The sequence below is a fragment of the Polistes canadensis genome, unplaced genomic scaffold (genome assembly GCF_001313835.1).
Source record: "Polistes canadensis isolate GaletaPanama2010 unplaced genomic scaffold, ASM131383v1 scaffold_51, whole genome shotgun sequence".
Lineage (NCBI taxonomy): Eukaryota > Metazoa > Arthropoda > Insecta > Hymenoptera > Vespidae > Polistes > Polistes canadensis.
Genome location: NW_014569598.1, coordinates 187,285 through 207,436, shown reverse-complemented (window position 1 = coordinate 207,436; position 20,152 = coordinate 187,285). Strand labels below are relative to the sequence as shown.

The window sequence follows — 20,152 nt, the reverse complement described above, 5'->3', positions numbered from 1 at the left end:
TTGGCAAATATTTTATACGATAGCATTGGAACGTTAGAAAAATATTATAAAAAAAAAGAAAAGTAAGTATACGGGTGAATAAAAATAACTTGAAGGGCCTTAATATTGTTCCAACGTATCTATATGAATTTATTCACCCGTTAATCTCCCTTTGGTGCCTTACTTTAAAAATAGGGTCAAAGAAATGTCAGGCCTGAAAAATATTAAATTATGGGCGACGTTAAGAACAAAAACACGGAGACGGCGTTTGTTTTTGTTTTAAAAAAAAATAACAAATTCTCAAAGAATATCAACATTAATTATGAAAATGAGTTGGAAGAAGAAATAATCATTACTGCGAGAAATTAAGAACAGGTGTATCACATCTAATTAATCGTCATTGATCTCTCTATATCGTTATCAATGGAATTGCTGTTAAGCGCAACCAAACGTTCTTTGATGTCTATACTTGCCCCGTTGCTTGGCCGAAAACACACTAGGCTGCCTGCATCGAATTATACTCCCTTTGAGATAGTCAAGGATATGTATCTTTTAGTCTTGTGCCCAATGATTTGTGCTCCTTCTCTTCGTCTTGATTCTCATCCTCTGCTACATGGATTAGGTTTATAGATCCATGTGAGCATTGCAATCGATCGTTGGAATATATCGCGTTACTCTCCCTCTCTCTCTCTCTCTCTCTCTCTCTCTCTCTCTCTCTCTCTCTCTCTCTCTCTCTCTAGCACCTGGCGTGTATTTCAATGTCATTAAATTACAGACGATACCATAAGATGCATTTGAGTTGGTGGTCTATGATTAAAAGCATCTTTGAAACCGAAGAAGTCTATCAGCCTCTATCTACGCGTCTCTACCTTTCGACCTGTCCAATTTTTTTCCCAAATATTCCAAATTATTGATTCTCGTGATATCGTATAGGATGACAGAGAGGTAAATAAAAGAAAGCTCAATGATCCGCTAAAAGAGTAATTATTTTTACGAGGAATAAGTTTTATCGTACGAGAGTAGGTTTCTCTAAACGATAGTAAATTACTGTCGGTACGTATCCGAGCAAAACGCCTATCACGAGTACGTTATCGAGAGTTTAACGACGACCAACATAGGTGCGTGCGTGGTTCGTCCACCAATCGAATCACGGACATGCCGTCATTAAAGGGGTATTTACTCGGACAAATAATCGTTGAATCAATATCGTAGAAAACGTTAACACTGCGATCGTATTTCGCCGAAAGCGAATAGAAATGTGTTGTATATCTTATAGAAACAACGCAATTATCGGCTAACATGATGGAATTTCTCTCTCTCTCTCTCTCTCTCTCTCTCTCTCTCTCTCTTGCACACCCGCTCACTCTTTCCTCTTCCTTTCACCCTCCTCCTCCCTGGTACTTCTATCTCTCTCTTCTGGTCTCTTCACTCCGGTAAACTGTACGGGTCATATAATTTATTTATGCACGCGCAATCGACGAGCAGCGGCTAACGCATTGCTCCACCAACGTGTTAATTTGTGTAATGGATCGTTAACCGAAACGTGCCCATAGCACTAATAAGTTAATGACGAACCGGAAGGTTGACGGAGCTGGTGGTGTTGGTGGTACTACCGCTGCTACTTCTACATACCGCATACATTGATTATTCAGAACGTTTAGCGAGCGACGATTGTAACAGTTGAAAAAGCACTTCATTAGGAAGCTTTCAAAAGCACACCGACTGTTTTCTTCTAATCGTTCAATGTCTCTATGATTATCTTCGTTGAGTCTTCTTCTTACCTAGCTTGACCATGTTGGATAAATTAGACGCGTTTATTGATAGTCTTGAACAATCAAAGTACGAGAGCTAATTGGAAACAATCTTGTCGCGAAGACAACAGTCAAAACGTATTGGCTCTTTTTAACATGAAATTCGAAGAATTTAGAACTCAAACGGTTAAGAAAGTTACGCGCGCGTATCTGTAGGTGTGTGTTAGTACATTTGCGAATGTATGCACAGTTGTATAAAGTTGAAATTTATTCATTCATATGTGCAGATTTGGTGGCTTTACAGCTTGAAAGAAAAAAGAAGAGAAAAAAGAGATATCAAGTAAAAAGGGAATGCATGCGCCAAGCCTGCTGCAACTTTGCGTGTCCTCGTGTTATAATATTACGGCAGTTATATAAACTCAGACACGCCCAGCATTTACATTGATGACCCGAATATAATATATCACGGGGAAGCTCGAAAGCTAAGCTTTTCTCCGCAGCCACAATGGCTACTGACCACCTGTTGCCTTTCCATTTATATTTTAGACGTCGTGAGAGCATCATCGCCTTATGTATCGTCCTCGTAGGAATCCCAAAAGACGTTGAAATCTTTTCTTGTTAGATAGGATATCTTTTAACTTATTTTTTTCTCATAATTCATACTCATTACAATAATCTATTTATTCTGATTAACTGTTGAATTTAATAAACTGCGCTGTAAGAAAATATCATTCAGTTTTATCAAAATTATATTTCATTTTATGTTCCTCGACAGAGTACTTAAAAACCAAACAGGTTTACGAAGCTATTTGCAAACTACTTATAGTTTTGTAAGCTGAGTACGACGGTACGTTTGGAGGATCTTAAAACAGTGGGTGCGCCGTTTCTAACGGAAATTACGTCGGATACGAGATGGCTGACAGGACTATCCGATCCTGTGTTCAGACTAGCCTGACATAAGACGGCAATTTACATTGTGAACGGCTTAGTACATACGTGATAAACCATGTAACCAGTTTCCCAGATACGGGGCCACATAATCGTCGCTCGTATATACCAGCTACACGCCCGATTAAGTCATCCTTACTTTAGTCGTCGTAGTCGTCGTCGTCGTCGTCGTCGTCGTCGTCGCAAGATGCCATCAGTCTGGAAACCTCCCACGCGAATTTCCTCCCTGTACCACCGAGAGCTTGGAATTTTCCCTAACTCTTGAACCTCATTAAACCGTGTTCGAGTTCCAGTCGTAATCCCTCCTCGTTTGTTAAAGAAAGGAATAGAATAAGATAAGGGAAAGAAAAAAAGGTTTCTTTTAAATCACTTCCACGGATTATTTTCCCTTTTACTGATAACGATTGCTTTTCTGTTTCAGGGTGCGTCATCCAGCGTAGTGGTAAAGTTCGCGGACACTGAGAAAGAGAGACAACTAAGACGCATGCAGCAAATGGCCGGGAACATGAGCCTCCTTAACCCTTTTGTCTTCAGTCAGTTCAACGCTTACGGCGCTTACGCCCAGGTGGGTCGTATTACCGTTAATGGTTCTTCCGTTACTGCATTACCAATCTACAGTTGTACCCCTTACCAAGATTTACAATTGGTAATAGTTTTCTTCTCGTTATTATACGCACAATTGATTTCGTTGAATTGTCACTTTCGTCGTAACGTTTATTAATTAATTTTAAATATTTCCCGTACTTAAGAGAAATCGTGCAGCTGCGACAACAGACCACCGTTCGTTTGACCTACGATTCTAAAACGGAAATATTCATATGTTTCAGCAACAAGCAGCGCTTATGGCAGCTGCAACGGCACAGGGAACGTATATCAGCCCAATGGCTGCACTAGCTGCTGGGCAACTACCACACGCCCTTAATGGCATGCCAAATCCCGTTGTACCACCGACTTCCGGTAAATTCTATTCCCTCTTAATTTCTTTAAAATACGAAAAACAACGAAACATCTATTTTAAACATAATCAAAATGAAATGGATGTATCAACTGTCTTCTATATCATCCATAAGCAGATAATATATGTATTTACACGTGTGTGTGAATGTTTCAAGCGTAGGTAAATTATCAAATGTAATAACAAAAAGAAAAACTCATTTTAATCCATTTAGGACGAAACATTAAGTGACTCATAGTTTAAAACGTTTCGAATTTCGTCGAATAAGGATTCACGTTACAATACCAACTCCTCCCCCTCCCCGTCCTCCTTCTATACAAATCCAACGTTTAGAAGGAAAATCTCGCGGTATAACGTTGCGTCGAGCTACATCAATTTCGTGAAGAGGGAGTGAAAGAGAAAGAGAAAGAGAAAGAGGGAGTGCTTGGAATCGGAGAAACGCTCGATTTCCCGGGAAACATTCGACAGCGCGGAGAAGAAGAAACGAGCGTGAAGCATCCGTGCACCAGTACACACACACACACACACACAGAGACGCATATTTATACGTACCCTTCTAGTAGGAAAACGCTCGATTTCGCAAACCTCTTTTGCCCTGTACCACCCTCGTCTGCCAAGCAACCTCTTCTGCGTAGAACATCCGCGAGCGGTCTCGCGTGCGCGTTTCGAGGAAAAGAGAAGAAGAACGTACTCTCTCGCTGCTTGCCTTATAACCGGCTCGTAAATCAATACAACATTTTCACCGAGCGTGACTCGGGCGAAAGATATTGCTGGGTACCGCGAAACTTTATCGAAAGCTCGCCGAACGGGAAGTAGAAACTTCGAGGAAGCACGGCCCTTTCTCTTTTTCTCTTTCTCTCTCCGACTCCGATCTTTCGATAAGAGAGAAAACAGAGAGAAAGAGAACGAGGAAGGAAAGGGTATAGAGAGAGGGTATAGCAAATGCGGAAATCGTCCCTCCGCAAACGCTTGCTTGGGTTATACGTCGAGTCTCGTTTTAGAAGAAGAGGGTAATACCGTTTCAAAGAGAAATAATACAAATATTTGAACAATTTGATTTTTTAGTTGTTCTTTATTCTCTCTCTTTCTCTCTCTCTCTCTCTCTCTCTCTCTCTCTCTCTCTCTTTCTATCTCTCTCTTATCGATATTCATCATTTTTTCGACACCTGAAATAAAATAAACTTGCTGATCAATTGATTTTGATCCATGCTGGATGAAAAACATAAGCATACTTTACGACAGTATGGTTGCATAACTTTCGAATAGAAATCATCCACGATGGTCTATCCATTTAAAGCCTAGTTATATTCGTCCATTTATGAGATGAAATCGATTGATAGAAAGTAGAATTAGAATGAAGGGTGTACATGCAAGTGTGTATGTTGTATGAGAGAGAGAGAGAGAGAGAGAGAGAGAGAGAGAGAGAGAACTGATGAGGAGCGGAGGTTCGCGACAGAAGTTCGTATTGCAAGAGCAAGAGGATAATCGTTGTATACTGATCAGGTTTGCTCGTAGGTTCCACAGGACAGCCAGTTAACGGGGCGATACCGTCGTTACCCTCGCCGACGATGCCCAATTTCAACATGGCCGCCCAAACACCAAACGGTCAACCAGCAGGTTCGGATCCAGGTGTCTATACCAACGGGATACCGCAAACCTACTCGGGACGTGAGTATCAACTCAGGCGCAGTGTGCCGCCCCTGCGCAATACCCGACCAATCGACGACGGACTTTATTATTCCGCGTTTCCACCGGCGAAGGAAATAACCTCGCCCAGTACGACGGCGCTCGGTGCGTCGCTACGCCACCACGGGTTTTCCTATTTCTCTTTCTACTTTCGCGCAGGACCAAACCATTGCCAGCTGAAATCGCGAAAATGCGATCACCAACGACAACCCATGCTCTACTTATTTCCTATATCTGTCTCTGTTTCATTGTCTCACCTTTTTCCTTTCATGATTTTACTTTTATAATATAACAAACATCTCATTCATTTGAAAAGCTTCGAATAACTATCGTACGACTTTGCCGAATTTATATATCTTATTGATGTTAACAGTCGTTCGATTAAATTGTCATCCCGATAAGAGTCTATGCATTCTTTATGAATATCTACCAAAGTAGATTCTAGTCAAACTTCGATAGGATCGGGTTCATTGAGACAGGGGCACTAAGTTAGGCCCGTCCCTGATAAGAGCTGAGCTTACTGAAGTGTAGATGCCCTCCATTTGTCGATTCCAGCACAGGGGCTGCCCAATGGGGAGGCGACACTTCAACATGCCGGATATCCTGGAATGCAAGCTTATCCTCCTAGTGTCGGTAAGTTATTCGATTTCAATTTTTTTTCCTTTTTTTACTCATTCTTGGCATCGATCATCGATTCTTCAATTACTATAATATTATCGAATTAATTGATTCTTATTTCTAAACCAAATAAAAATAAATAAAACATTGTAAAGATCGTAAGTAGCGAACCCAGTTCTCTTTTTGCAAAAGATTTTTCCCTATGGGTTGCTTCGGTCTCTCTCGTCATGTTCTGGACAAAATTGGTCAACCACAAATATACGCTCTCGCTGTTTAAACGCAACAAACCCGGGCGTACACGTGTAATCGGTCACAGAGATTATTCGCATCGATGAAGAGTAAATCGTTATCGTTTACGTCACGCGCGATAAAATTCGTATGATTTCGTTTTGTTTGCTGTGTATTTTTTTTCTTCTTTTTTTTTTTTTATTATATTTCATTTTATTTCTTTACCAGATCGTTCAATGGTAATTGGAAATCCTATTTGTCGTTTGTACGATGGAAAAGCTTACGGAAACGTCGGTGCAGATATTTTTTTAATATTTTAGAAAGCTTAGCTATTTACATACTCACCCGTTGGGTTCTACGCGAGGGGGCAGAAACGAGAATGGGCGGTGTGTGTGCGGAGGGGGTGGGCGAGAGGGTAGGAGGAGGTGGGTTAAGCTGGAAAGATCAGCGAACGTACATTTTATCGACAGTATTATTGAACAAACAGACCCGCGCACACAAATAGAGGAGAGCGCATATACGCACGCCACGTACGTGCATGGATGCGCAAATGCAGCGGCATTGAAAAAAAACAAATCACATGTAGTTTTTCGGAAAGTCCACCGTTCCCTTCGGGTTCACTTTCCTTCCTTTCATTTTTTGACCAAAGTCGACGTAAAATAAATATCGTTGGATGTCGGGGAACGAGAAAGGGAACGAGAAAGCGAACGAGAAAGGGAAAGAGAAAGAGCAATGCCGAAAGGGAATAATCGGCAGGGGGGAGGAGGGAAAGGCGGAGAGGAAAAGAGGTCAGAGGAAAAACTCAAGCACAACACGTTTTTAACCGGAAGCACTCGGACATTTATCTAGGAAAAACTCAATTTCGCTTTTCGCGTCGTTGCTGGTTGTGTTACATGTGCAGTGCGACTGTGTCAGCATGTATATACATGTATATATACATATATTTCGTAAATGTAAAAATTTTTTATATGTGTATGTACATATACATACACTCACACACACCCACACACAAACACATATATATAACCCGCGAATAAGTCGTAACGTATGTGCAGTTCGTACGTGTGATGCTGATGCTATAGGGTCGTAGATATTATTTTGAATGTTCGAGATAGGCGAGAAAAAAGTGAAATATAAAAATTAAAAAATATAATAAATAGATGAAAGAGAGAGAGAGAGAGAAGTTTAAATATAAAAAAAACATCATTCGTTCGATTGAATTGCGTATCACTGTAAAATATATTAGATGCCGTTAGGTTGATATGCAGATTCGGGAGAGCACGCTTCGTTAAGGGCAATAAATTACGAACAACGTTCGAATGTTGTGATTTTAGCAATTTCCACGGTAATTCTCGCTAATGGTCGGTAAAAACGAAACGGTATAGAAACAGGGGAAATGACAGTTTCGCGGTAACTTGCACTTTTCTATTGCGTTTCCGATGATAAAAAATACATGGACTTTTACCTGTACGCATGTAGATTCGCCATCAGGACGTTGCTTGCATAAGCGCGGTATTATCTTGTTTTGTTTTCCTGTAGTAGTAGTCGCACGTACGCACGCACGCATGACAAGAGTGCTGCTGCTTCTCGATAAGAAGAATCAATAAAACGTACTTGACATAAAACGGTTTACTCAATTGGTTAATTAGGTTAGTTAGATCGACACAACGAATTTAATGAAATTTTCTGCTCGGTAAACTAGACGCCAGATAAAAAGGATAAAAAAGAAAAAATAAATAAAAAGAAAGGGGAAAGAAATATGGTTGATTCTGTGTGTAGCCAGGAAAAACAAACAACAACGCGTCGACATCATAGTTTTCGGATCAATAGAGAAAGAAAATAAAAGTAAAACTATACTGTTTGCGTAGGTACGTGGGTTCAAAGAATTATCGGTGGTTTCGTGAATTTGTCCAGCATACATGATACAGCCTGCAGTACCGTACGTTCCAACGTCCTCTCTCCTCCTCTTCCTCCTTCTCATCGTCACAGCACCAGTGCGAACCGTCCAACCTTTTTTTTTGCTACTCCCTTTTCTATTTTTTTTTTACGTTTACAGGTGTCTCTAAAACGGTCTGTTTTTTCTCCTATATTTGTTTCCAGCGTACACACAAACTCTCGTCGAGATCAACGGATCGAAAAAAGCAATCCCGTATATATTCGCTACTTGCTCGTTCGTTCGTTCGTCCGTATGTCCGTTCGTTCGTTCGTTCGTCCGTTCGTTCGTTCGTCCGTTCGTTCATTTTCTCTCTCTTCTGCTGTCTCTTTCCATTTTTCTCCTTTTCTGTTAAACAGGACGAGATAACCGACGTATGATCGCACATTTATTTCATACGCCAAATGTTGACCCATCGCGCTCCGTGAAGCCTCCGGTAACGTCAATCGGAATATATTAAAGTGATATTTGCACGGGAATAATTAATTCCGAAGCGAAATTTCAACGTTGCGGATTTGAGAGTCGGCGGCGGTGGCGGTGGCGGCAAGCAACTGAAATTCGCGCAATGCAATGCAATGCCGCGTTCCGTCTCTATCCTATTCTATGTACCCTATGCCCCCGTCGCAAACAGATATCAATCACGTATCGTTTTAAATGTTTACTCAAGTATGTGATTAATAACGTTATGATTACTACGAGTACGCGATTATAGGTAGGAGGGAAATATGTGTGGAGGGAACGATGTCCGACGATGTGTCCGATCATCCTTTTCAAAATATTCTAGTAAATGTAAAAAGTTATCATTCTTAAGCGAGTTTGAATACCACCGATGGACTGGCTCTATCCATCGATCGATATAACGACGAGAGACCGAGTGAAAAGTCATGCGCCATCGTGAACGTGAAACGTGATCTCCCACGCGTGATTTCATCAGGGTAGTCCGATCCTTCTCTCAGCGTGTGACTTTGAAGCCGTATCGAATGTCGTTTTCGAGAGTACACGAACCGGCACAATATTTCACTCCGTTTCTTCATCGACAATTAGAAGAATACAAAAAATACAAGAAGGAAAAACAAATAGAAAAAGGAAATATATATATAGAAAGAGGTACATAACTATACGTATATAGATACATGTAGCACAGAGTATGTAGTAGAAGGCAGGTACAAAGCACCGAATGTATGGTATTTAAAGTTAGGAAATGGCGATATCGTTGAGAGACGAATATCCTTGTCCGTGGAAGCGGCATGATAAATGGCGCAGGAGGAACGTTCGTGAGACTCCCTATAGCGGAGATTCGCCACCATTCGTTTGCTTTTAAGTTGACAAGGTAAATGGACCGCGCCGTAGAACGCGATACGAACGATATCGCCTTCTTTTCTTCCTTCCTACCCTTTTATTCTTTTTTTTATGCTTTTTTTCTCCCTCATTCTCTTCGACAAAGTAGACAATTGTTTTTCTTTTACAAAAATATCCATTTTCTTTTGCCCCAAAGCCCCCGCCCACCCTTCGGAGCAAATAGAAATGTACTAATTTTTGTCCAGAGTGAAAATCCATCCGTGTCTATAAATATAAGATGAAACACCGAATAGCATCATAAACGAGCATGCACATTTTCCGTCTCTCTATGTCGACAAATACGATGTATTTTGTTCGTTATCCGTTATTTGTTACTGTCGCAGCTTATTCCACCGTCTACGGCCAGTTTCCTCAAGCTATTCCTCAGCCGATGACCGCCGCTGTGGCACCTACGCAAAGGGAAGGTAAGTACAAACACGTTAACGTATTCATTGTTGATTGTAATACGAAATAATAGTAGTTTATCCAATTCGTAGTTGATACCATTTCCTTGAACACTCACACTCACACATTCGCACAAACTTTATACACGCACACATGCGTCCAGACACGAAGGATTCCATTTAGTCGATCGTCTAAAGTCGAAAAGTATAATACGAACAAAAAATAAGAAGAAAAGAAATGAGAACAAAAATAGTAGTAGGTTGAACAGCGAAGAGGTGGAAAAGTAGAGAAAAATTATATTCTTTTGCGCTGTGTGGAGAGAGGGGAGGAAAAAGGTCGATTAAAAAGCGTTGCCTTTTTTTCCCTGCTTTTTCTTCGTCTTTCAAAAGTTTTCGTTCTCTTTTAATTCGACGCTCTCGGTACTCCTCTCTTCTTCTTCTTCTTCTTCTCCTTCGTCCAGGGCTCAAGGCGTAGAGGCGAAACCTTTGATGAAATTTTTCGCGGAAGAATTCTTTCCAACAGGGTTTTCATCGGCACGTACGTTTAACGGCGGGTTTCTTTCTCATCAAGCGGGTGCCCAAAGTAAAACTATATCTCTTATCCTTGCTTCCGAAAACTTTCACGAAATATACCACCATCTTCCTCTCTCTCTCTCTCTCTCTCTCTCTCTCTCTCTCTCTCTCTCTCTCTCTCTTTCTTTCATATATTAATTGTCTCGAACTGGAACAAAGTGAGTTAAAGTAAGATCGTTCAAGGGTTTGAGGTGAAAAGGTGAAACCACCGAATCTATCAAATTGAATTCGACGAATTTTTAAGAAGAAGAACAAATCCAAAGTGTTCTGTCCTTCTACAAAACGTACACCCTCGTTCTAACCCTCACCTTCAATCTCAGCCTCAACCTCACCCTCAACCTCAACCTCTCTTTCTTTTACTTTCCTTTCGTGTAACGAGCAGAAATGTTCGTTGAAATCGTTGACTACAACCGAAGACTGGTTTTCCAATTAAAAGTACAACGGAATCGATCGAGGTGGTGCTTAACGAGCCGTCAGTCGAACGAAACGTCCTGAAAAAGACGGTCCTTGTTCTTTGTGGAAAAACGAGTAGGAACGTGGCCGAAAGGAAGTTGAGAAGTGATGTTGAAACAGGAGTAGGGAAGAAAGAAAGAAGAAAGGAAGGAAGGAAATAAAGAGAATCAGAAGAAGGAGGTTAAAAATAGGGTGGTGGTAGTAGGTGGATGAAGAGAGAAAGAGAGAGAGAGAAGCCCCACGCCTAATTGCAATTAACAACTCGCCATTATTAGAATATACGATGCCTTACAATGAGATAATGCAAATAAAACGAAAGTTTTAATTACTTTGCCGCTACGCCCCGTAGGCGATCCGTTGTTACATCGTAGGATAATGGAAAGTTTACTGCGACAGCCACCCACGACTTTCGCCCCCTACCACCCCATCCCACTACCTCCCCTAGGCTCACCCACTCCCTAGATTATCCTCCTCGGCTTCTCTTTTCTTCCCTTCCTCTATATATTTTTCTTCCTGTTTTTCTATTTTTTTTCTCGGCTTCCATCCATCTTTTTTACGCTCACGAGATCATCGTTCCACATAACGTTAATGCACTTTGACGTGTGGATTATGACGGGTTCGATCATCAAATTCTCAGTATCTCTCCCTTTTTCGAAATAGAAGGAGGATTTCCCATTTCGGCAGGTTCTCTGAATTGCCGATGAAAATTTCATATGTCCTTGGAAAAATACATATTCTATGTGCGTGTCAGGAATGTGTTTCGAATCTTTCAGGAATATTGCAGCCTGCATCGGTTTCATTCTGTTCGTTTCTTTTTTTCCTTGCACGACACTAAGTCATCAATTCACTTGGTAATCGTTTTCCTCTTTATTGTCATTATCACTATCAGTATTCAATGTCTCTCTATTTTTTTCTTTCTTTCCGTTCCCTGTCACACGGATATATTACAAAGAATATTTCTCTAAACGTTGCATCGCGTAACTTTCTCTGTACACTCGTTCTATCCCTGTTCAAAAATTTAGTTATACTCCTCATTGCATTGGACAAATGTCAATGGTTGTTTCCTGTGTTGTTCTACGAAACAGACCTGACTGCTCGCTTCTGTATCTCATGTTTTCGTGTTAAACGTCAACGTAAATTCTTCAATTTAAATCAAGATCATTTAAAAAAAAAAGAAAAAGTTTGAAAACGATCAAAGTCGTATCAAAGTATAATAACTTTACAACTTTGGACTCTTCTATTGGTTCGTCAAGGACAACGGTACAGGAGGAAATAGAAGAGAAGTTGTTGGGCCATTCTCATTAAATTTGTGGACACATTCCACGCTAAGGCCAATTAGCGAGTCGAGAAGCAATTTCAGGATCACCGATCAGGCACCACGCGACGACAGAACTGAATTTATTACTCGTTCTTCGTGATTCCATTTTCCTCTCTCTCTCTCTCTCTCTCTCTTCCTTCGTCGGTAGCAACTGGAAACCTGTCGACACCCACGCTAATTTGGGTTTCGCGTGACAACTTCGATCGAGTTATTGCCGGGACAAAGCTACGACGCAAAGGGGAAACATTTGTCACTCTTTATGTAAACCGCGAAACGCGTTAAGGTTACTCCTCGGATAACGCAAACTTTCCTTTTTGACGCGAAATTAATTTCGAAGCCTTTAGCGCCACCTCGATCATTGTCCCTTCTCGTTTTCTCTCTCGCTTCCTCCAAACTTATTATTTTATATTTCAAATGAGGCCAGGACACAGTCAAAGGAGAAAACATCGCCTGCGGATATTTCGTAATTCCTTTTGCGAATCGTCGACTTTTGAATTCCTTTGTCTTCTCCTCTCTCTCTCTCTCTCTCTGAAATAAACAATGAAAACATAGCAAAAGAAGAAATTAAAAAACTCGTGCAATTATATTTGATTAGAAAGTACGCGCAATTATATCAGAGCAACACCTGGGAAATGTCGGCACTTTAACATAGGCTAATCCATTTCATTAGACGGAATTTAATGAGAGGAGGCTATTTTAGCGAAGGAATTAACAAAGGAAATGAAAAGAGAGAGAATCCAAAAGAAAATTCTTCAAATCCGCTGAAATTACAAAATTGTATGAAGAAATCCTTAAAAATTTATCTGAAAATTGAAGAGTAACATCCGGATTCAAAGTGGGCTCAAATTATTATCATCAAAAACATAGAGATCTCTGAGATTATTTGTTGGAACTGCTGCCAATAGGACAATTATATTTGCTAGAGTTACTGGAGATAGCACGTTTCGGTTATTCCCAAAGTCTCAAAAGTAAAATGAGGGAAGAAGAAGAAGAAGAAGATCTCAAAGATGGTGGTGGTGGTGGTGATGGCGGATCTTGCTAAAGTAACAAGCGACTCGCGATGAGTAGCGCCCTAAAAGTTGAGTGGCAGCCATCTCATTACTTAAATGCGTCCGTTAGTTGGGTAGCTTTCTGGGCAAGAGAGCAGAAGTTTCCACGGTCATAATCGCCGCTAATTGACGTTGGAGTTATAAAGTTCAGTGAAATTAGCTAAATCCTTATTTGGACTTCCTCCCGTCCCTCTTCTTTCGCTTTCCATCTCTCCTGCCCACTTTTGGCACTACGTAGGAGAAGAAGGAAAGCTTTCTTGGTTGAGCATGCGCTCGTAATTACAATAATCCCTGTCGATGTCTTCATTGTCACTTTTCGACTTAATTTTAATTCAAACGAATGTGTCTTACTTTCCTGAACACCCAACATAATCTCTCTTGAATTTGTAAATGTTTGAATAATTATTATTAAAACAGAGACGATCCTAGGAATTTTGTTGGGTCAACTATTAAGGAAATCAAAGATGAACAAAAGTTTTACATTGATCTCTCCATGCAACGTTTTCGCAATCACGTTTTTAAAAAATGACGACGATAGAGACCATCCGTCGTGTCTGGCCAAGAACAATTAACATAGAAAATATCTGTGTAGAAGAAAATCGCGAGTAATCACTGTCATGGTCACCACCGTGTCATATACAAGCATACTCCTTCATCGTAACATTTCACGTTCATAGATCGTATCTCACCTCCCGCATTCTTCACCAATGTCCAGTTTATCCCTTCATCGTCTGTCATTGTATTGTGTGAATTCCCTGTGTTGTGTGTTTGTATAATTGAAAGTATAAATACTCAACGTTACTTTGAAAGTGCGCGCGAGAGAAAGAGAAAGAGAGAGAGTAATAAAATAAAATAAATCACGACGGGTCGTTAAAAAACCACGGCACTTGCGAGAAAACCTCTCGCGTCTCTTTCTTTTTTCATTTTCATTAGTATATACGCATATTCGTATTACTTTGTTCGACATCTCTCTCATTAAAAAAAAAAACCAAACAAAAAGAACAAGAAAAACCATAAGAATCATTTCAAAATCTTTTTTGACGTCTCTCACCGCTCGAATTCCATTCCGTACGACAACTGATGTACGTTGTAAATGAATTGATTAAATAAATTGAACGATGTGAGAGACATTAAGGTTTAAATTCCAATAATTATCACGAAATACTTCATCTTCATATTCATTCGAAACTCGCACTAGCAAGTTATATCGCTTTTCACTATCGCCGAATCATAACAACTTATCTACCGAAGAAGGAAACTCATCCAAAGACTAACATTCTAACTTGAGTATTATACTTCAAGTTTAGATGTTTAGATGTGCTCTGATTTATATGGTAGGATGCTCTATCTCAGGACCCGAGGGCTGCAACCTCTTCATCTACCACCTGCCACAGGAGTTTGGTGACCCCGAGCTCATGCAGATGTTCATGCCCTTCGGCAACGTCATCTCCTCGAAGGTCTTCATCGACCGGGCCACTAACCAGAGCAAATGCTTCGGTAAGTGCGTCATTTCCACGAAAGACACTGAAAGAGCGTGGCCTTGGCTCTGTGGAACTAACAGAAAGGGCGAGAGGGAGGGTGAGGGAGAAAAAAAACAGGAAGATGACCGTAAGTAACATGGTGTTCTACTTCGTCCAAGGTAGGACTTAAACGAGAGGTATAACATTTGTCTGTGCTTGACGGAGAATTCGGATTGGACGTTTGTAAACAAAAAAAAAAAAACAAGAAAAAAATATACCGTGTGTTTCTCGTGTTGCTTTCGAATATACGCGTACGTCAAATTTTATTCATTTCGCAAGGTTGAAATAAAAATAAAATAGGACTGGCGTTATGCACGCGTGAACAAACCCTTCCGAACGTTCACACACACACACACATTTGGTATATACCCACGCGCATACACCACGCGACAATTATGAAAGCAGCCAGCATCAATGGCCGTTCGGCTCAATAAAATCGTTCTCGAAGCCTTTTGCGCGACACCAGAGAAGATCGAAACAAAAAAGGGAACTGAAAAAGAGACTGAAAAAGCCACCGGTACCGTTCCTTTGATGAATCGTATCCGATACGGATTCGCAGGTGTACATAGACGCGGATAATTGGACGATCGAACGAGATCGTATCATCTTCGGTCCATTCAGCCACGCGAACCCAGAGAAAAAGATAGAAAATAGCGATTCAGCAGACTTCTGTATTCCTTTGTACGCGTGCTTGCGTGTGTGTGTGTTAGTTAGTTGCAACGTTTTTATACAAATTCCAAAATTACAAAGACGCTCGTTAAAAAGATACATGAATGAATTTCATGATAGACGGATAAAAGATTCTACTCCTGCGTTGCAGTTTCGTTTAGAAATTTTGTTTTAACCATTTCAGTCCCAGGACTCGTAGAAAAAATTGGCTTTCTCGAAAAAACCCAAAAGTCGATCGTTAGACACCAAACAAACGTTTTAAGTCTTTTTAAAGAACGGGAACTACCTTACTCGAGAACTCACACAAACCATTGGGACCAAAATACTTTTCAATTTTAAATATATTCCTCGCGCAAGAGTAATTTAGTTGGGTTCATTGTACGAATTCAAACGCGTATTTAAATCAAACGAAATCAATATTAATTGTCGTCCTGATTAAATAACAATTTACAATTTGGCGTGTCCATTTGATAACAAAAAGTAAATGAATCGGGATATAAAAGGAAGCGATTGAAATGAATTTCGTGGAGGAAATTCGTTAACGAAATCTATTAATCGTCGTATCGTCTATTATTAATCGATCGAATCTTTTCAGGTTTCGTGTCGTTTGACAATCAAGCGAGCGCGCAAGCAGCGATCCACGCGATGAACGGCTTCCAAATAGGAATGAAACGGTTAAAGGTCCAACTGAAGAGGCCCAAGGATTCTAGCAAGCCATACTAACCCACGTCCTAGCGTAGAAAAACTGGACGGATTGCGCCCTACGTCATAACTTACAGAGTAAGCATCGTCAAATTTAAAAATCCCCTCGATCAAATTAACTATTACCCTCACAAATAATTCCGCTATATTTTTCGAAGTTTCAAAATTATCAATAATTATTTTAAACGTAACTTCTCTAAGCAATATTTCTCGCGATCCATTATTTCAATTGAAATGAAAATAATAATCGTTAATATTTAGTTGAATATTGAATTATTCATTCGTTATCTCCGACATTTTTTTTGGTAACTTCAATCAAATAAAATTTAACATTAATCTCTTGGCATTTTGTACCGTAAAATATTTCTATTATTTTTTTTTATTCAGAATGACATTTGAAAAAATGGAATATCGAAAAACCCTGAAATCTCGTAAAATATAGCGTTCCATAATTCAAAAAAGTGTCGATCAGTTCACGAACAATTTGTTCGAATAAAAAGAAACAAACCGTAACGATATTTGTGGTGGTAATAGTTATCCAATTAATATATATTTTTTTTGTTTTTCTATTGTCTTTCGATTAAAACAAAAAAAGATAGACATAGTCGAGTGTTTGTAAAAAAATATAGGAGAGAGAGAGAGAGAGAGAGAAAGAAAGACAGATATCCTCCGTTCGTTTGCAGATGTCGTACGAGAATGCAAGCCATTTGGAAGCTCGACGATCAGGAGTGACGAGTTTAAATCACCGCTACAACGCTCCTCTCCATCGTAATAACCTAGTATACTAGCTAGTTAATTTCACATAGAGAATAGTATCTAGAGAGAACGAGATAGAGAGACAAGATAAATCTCAAAGATCTTCGTCGATACGTCATGGTAGAAAATTAAAATGTTTAACGTTTCTACCTATACAGCGACCGACGATAATGATGATGATGATGATGATGATGATGATAAACGAAAAGATTCAAAAGTAAAAAGAAAAAGAAAAAAAAAAGAAAAAAAAATACCAAATGGAGGAGATTATCGAGATCGTTACTCTTCATTTTTATGCGCGCTAAACCCAAATTCGAAGAGACCAAAAGGAACCAAAAAAAAAAAAATAAAAATATATATATATATATATATATATATATATATATTTCAAGAAAGTCGGGAAAATCATCAAATTCTCTCTCTCTTCGTTGAAGTTTTAAAATTGACGTTTTCAAAACAACAAGATCCAAATTTTATCTACTACATTTAATCATTTATATTCAAAATTCCTTTTTACTTTTCTTCCTCGTAACTCTGTCCATAAGAATTGATTTTTATTATTATAATTTTTACTTTCAAATCTCTTCGTTATCCTCATCCCTTAACTTTAAAAATCCCATCTCTCTCTCCACCCTCCTACAACTTATTGTCTAATTTTTCAAGAGATTGTTGGATCCGCTAAAAGAGAATTTGAAAAACATTTTAAATAAAAACAAAACGGAAGAGAGAAGGAAGAGGATGAGGAGAAAGTGATGGAGGAGGAGGAGGAGGAGAAGAAAGACGAAGAGGAAGGAAGAAGAAAAAAAAGAAAACAAGAAAAAACCAATGAAGCTCGACGAACTTGGGCTCAGCGTCAAGATTCGAAGATCCTGCGAGTTCATCCAAGTGTCTCTCTCCTATATATGTATATATACATACACACATACACACACACACACACATATTTATATATATAAAAAAATATATATATATATATAAGAATTTTAACGCGCATCGTCGCGCGCCGTAGGTTTTATATACACTCTGGCAAATTAGAAAAAGAGAGAGAACGAATTTAAGCGCTGTGAGTTTCCAAAAGAAAGAAATGAAAAACATTTTCTATGTTATCCAAAAACTCATGACGCTTCTCTCGTTCTCCCTATATAGCACATATATAATTGATTACGATTATATTCTTATTAACTTATTATCATTATTCTTATTATATTCTTATGAAGTCGCGAGCAATTTTCCGGCTGAAAGTATTTACATATGCATATTATTATCATTATTATAATTATTATTATTATTATTTTTAGTTTGATAAGTATTATTATTATTATTATTACATTTATATACACATATACGTAACATACAGAAACACACACATACATACACGCATCACACAGGGAAAAGTTTCTACAGAATTTTCACACAGGCGTATATATTTCAAGGGTTACTTTTCCAGCGTCGAGATAAGGAAAAAAACAAACAAAACGAATATGTAAAATCATTTTTTTTTGTTCGACCGACCGCACACTGCATCGCCCGAGAAATGTCAACTAGGCTGTGATTATACCGAACATACAAAAAAACGAAAAAGAATTTAAAAAATAAATAAAATGAAAAAAAAAAAGCGAAGAAGAACGGGAGAGCGAGGAAGGAAGGAAAAAAACCAAAGATAAAGTAAGAAGAAGGGGGTGGTAGGGAAGAAAAAAAAGTGATAATAAGAAACCAAAGAGCAACGGAATCAGCATTTTGTTATTTTTTTCGTAGTTACGGTTGGGGGAGAAAAAATTTTGTCAAACAAGAATTGCATCGTATTCGAGAGAAGGGAACACATAGATTATTCCACAACAAGAACAACAAAATACAAAAACAACAACAAAATGAATCCAATAGTCTTTTTTTAATATTTTTTTTTTAATTCGATATTCCTGACTCACGCTACTACTATTATTACAACAACTACTACTACTACTACGACAACTACTACTACTATGACTAATACTAACTACTGCTACTATTGCTAGTACTACTATTACTATTATTACTACTACTACTACTACTACTACTACTATGCTAGTCAACACTTCTAGTCGCTCACATCTACGAGTGGAGAAACGAATCACGGGTTGAGATTTTCAAGTATCGTGGATTTACCAGCACGCTTTGCCATTATTCTTCGTCGTTATATTATATCGATTTAATGATGATGATTATAATGATGATGATAATGACGATGATGAGACACATAGTACAATCACAAAAAAAAAAGAAATAAAAAAAGAAAAAAAAAGATGATAAAAGAGAAGTAACAAGACCAGAAAATGGCTTAGCGTGCGGAAAACCTTTATCCTGCCAGAATCCGAGCTACTCCTCGGTCCTTCGAAAGATACGTCAATTCACGCGCTGGGAACACGAGAATTTAACAAACAAAAATAAAAAACAAAAAAAATTGTATATCTAATTCGTAGCTCGTTTATATTGTTTGTTGCGGAATCTATAGAATTGTGTTCTCCTATTGAGGAGAAAGAATAAGAAGAAGAAAATGATGATGAAGAAAAAGTAAAAGAATAAAAAATAATAAAAAGAATTATTAACGCTTCATATACTTACGTACATACTTATGTAAAAGAAAAAAGGAAAAAAAAACACATACATATATAGGGAAGCTAAGGCTAGCCGATTTTTTTCTTCTATTGTCGTTATAAAAAAATGAGGGGAAAAATAGACCAAACGATTAGAGAAAGGAAGAATAACGAATAGGGAGGAGGGAGAAGAACGATTGAATATTTAAAAAAAAAAATAAAAATTAAAAAAAAAGGAAAAGAAAGGAAGAAAGATATTAGGACATTTTGCGAGCGATGCCCGGTCGAATCATGCGACAATTCGATTATAGATTATTAATTGATCGAACGTGAGATATTTTGAGGAGGGGAAAGAAATGTAGGAAAAGGTTTGTGAAAAGTGGAGATTTAAATCGAAAAATAAAACTTAGGATAATTTTTTTAGACGATAGGACATGGCGTTACGATTACGATGATTAAACAAAATGGAGCGAGCGATGGAATGGAGAGGAGAACTTTGATCTTAGCGGAAATAATCACAAAAGGTACCAACAACTATTACGTATCTATATATCTATATATACATATATATACATACACACATACCTATACATATATATAGATATATACCTATGTATAGAATAATTATCTGAGATGAGAGGAAGTATATATATAAATATATAATTATAAATAATATAAATATTTATTACAACGAAGAAAAAA

General features: G+C 38.6%; 1 protein-coding gene across 13 annotated transcripts in view; it reads left to right on the top strand.

Annotated features, from left to right (window-relative positions):
• Nucleotides 1-19,673, top strand: part of LOC106785468 (CUGBP Elav-like family member 4) — a 490,380-nt gene extending 470,707 nt beyond the window's left edge. For 9 of the 13 annotated variants that reach the window (XM_014745976.1, XM_014745975.1, XM_014745979.1 and 6 more), the window contains 8 exons: nt 3,100-3,243; nt 3,506-3,635; nt 5,137-5,301; nt 5,851-5,952; nt 9,781-9,861; nt 14,572-14,730; nt 16,018-16,202; nt 16,808-19,673. In XM_014745976.1, coding sequence (XP_014601462.1) covers nt 3,100-3,243; nt 3,506-3,635; nt 5,137-5,301; nt 5,851-5,952; nt 9,781-9,861; nt 14,572-14,730; nt 16,018-16,145 — 909 coding nt within the window. In that variant the 3' untranslated portion in view covers nt 16,146-16,202; nt 16,808-19,673. The remainder of the gene's footprint in view (nt 1-3,099; nt 3,244-3,505; nt 3,636-5,136; nt 5,302-5,850; nt 5,953-9,780; nt 9,862-14,571; nt 14,731-16,017; nt 16,203-16,807) is intronic. The other 4 variants (XM_014745969.1, XM_014745974.1, XM_014745972.1 and 1 more) reach the window with 3 other exon arrangements.
• Nucleotides 19,674-20,152: the final 479 nt, after the last annotated feature.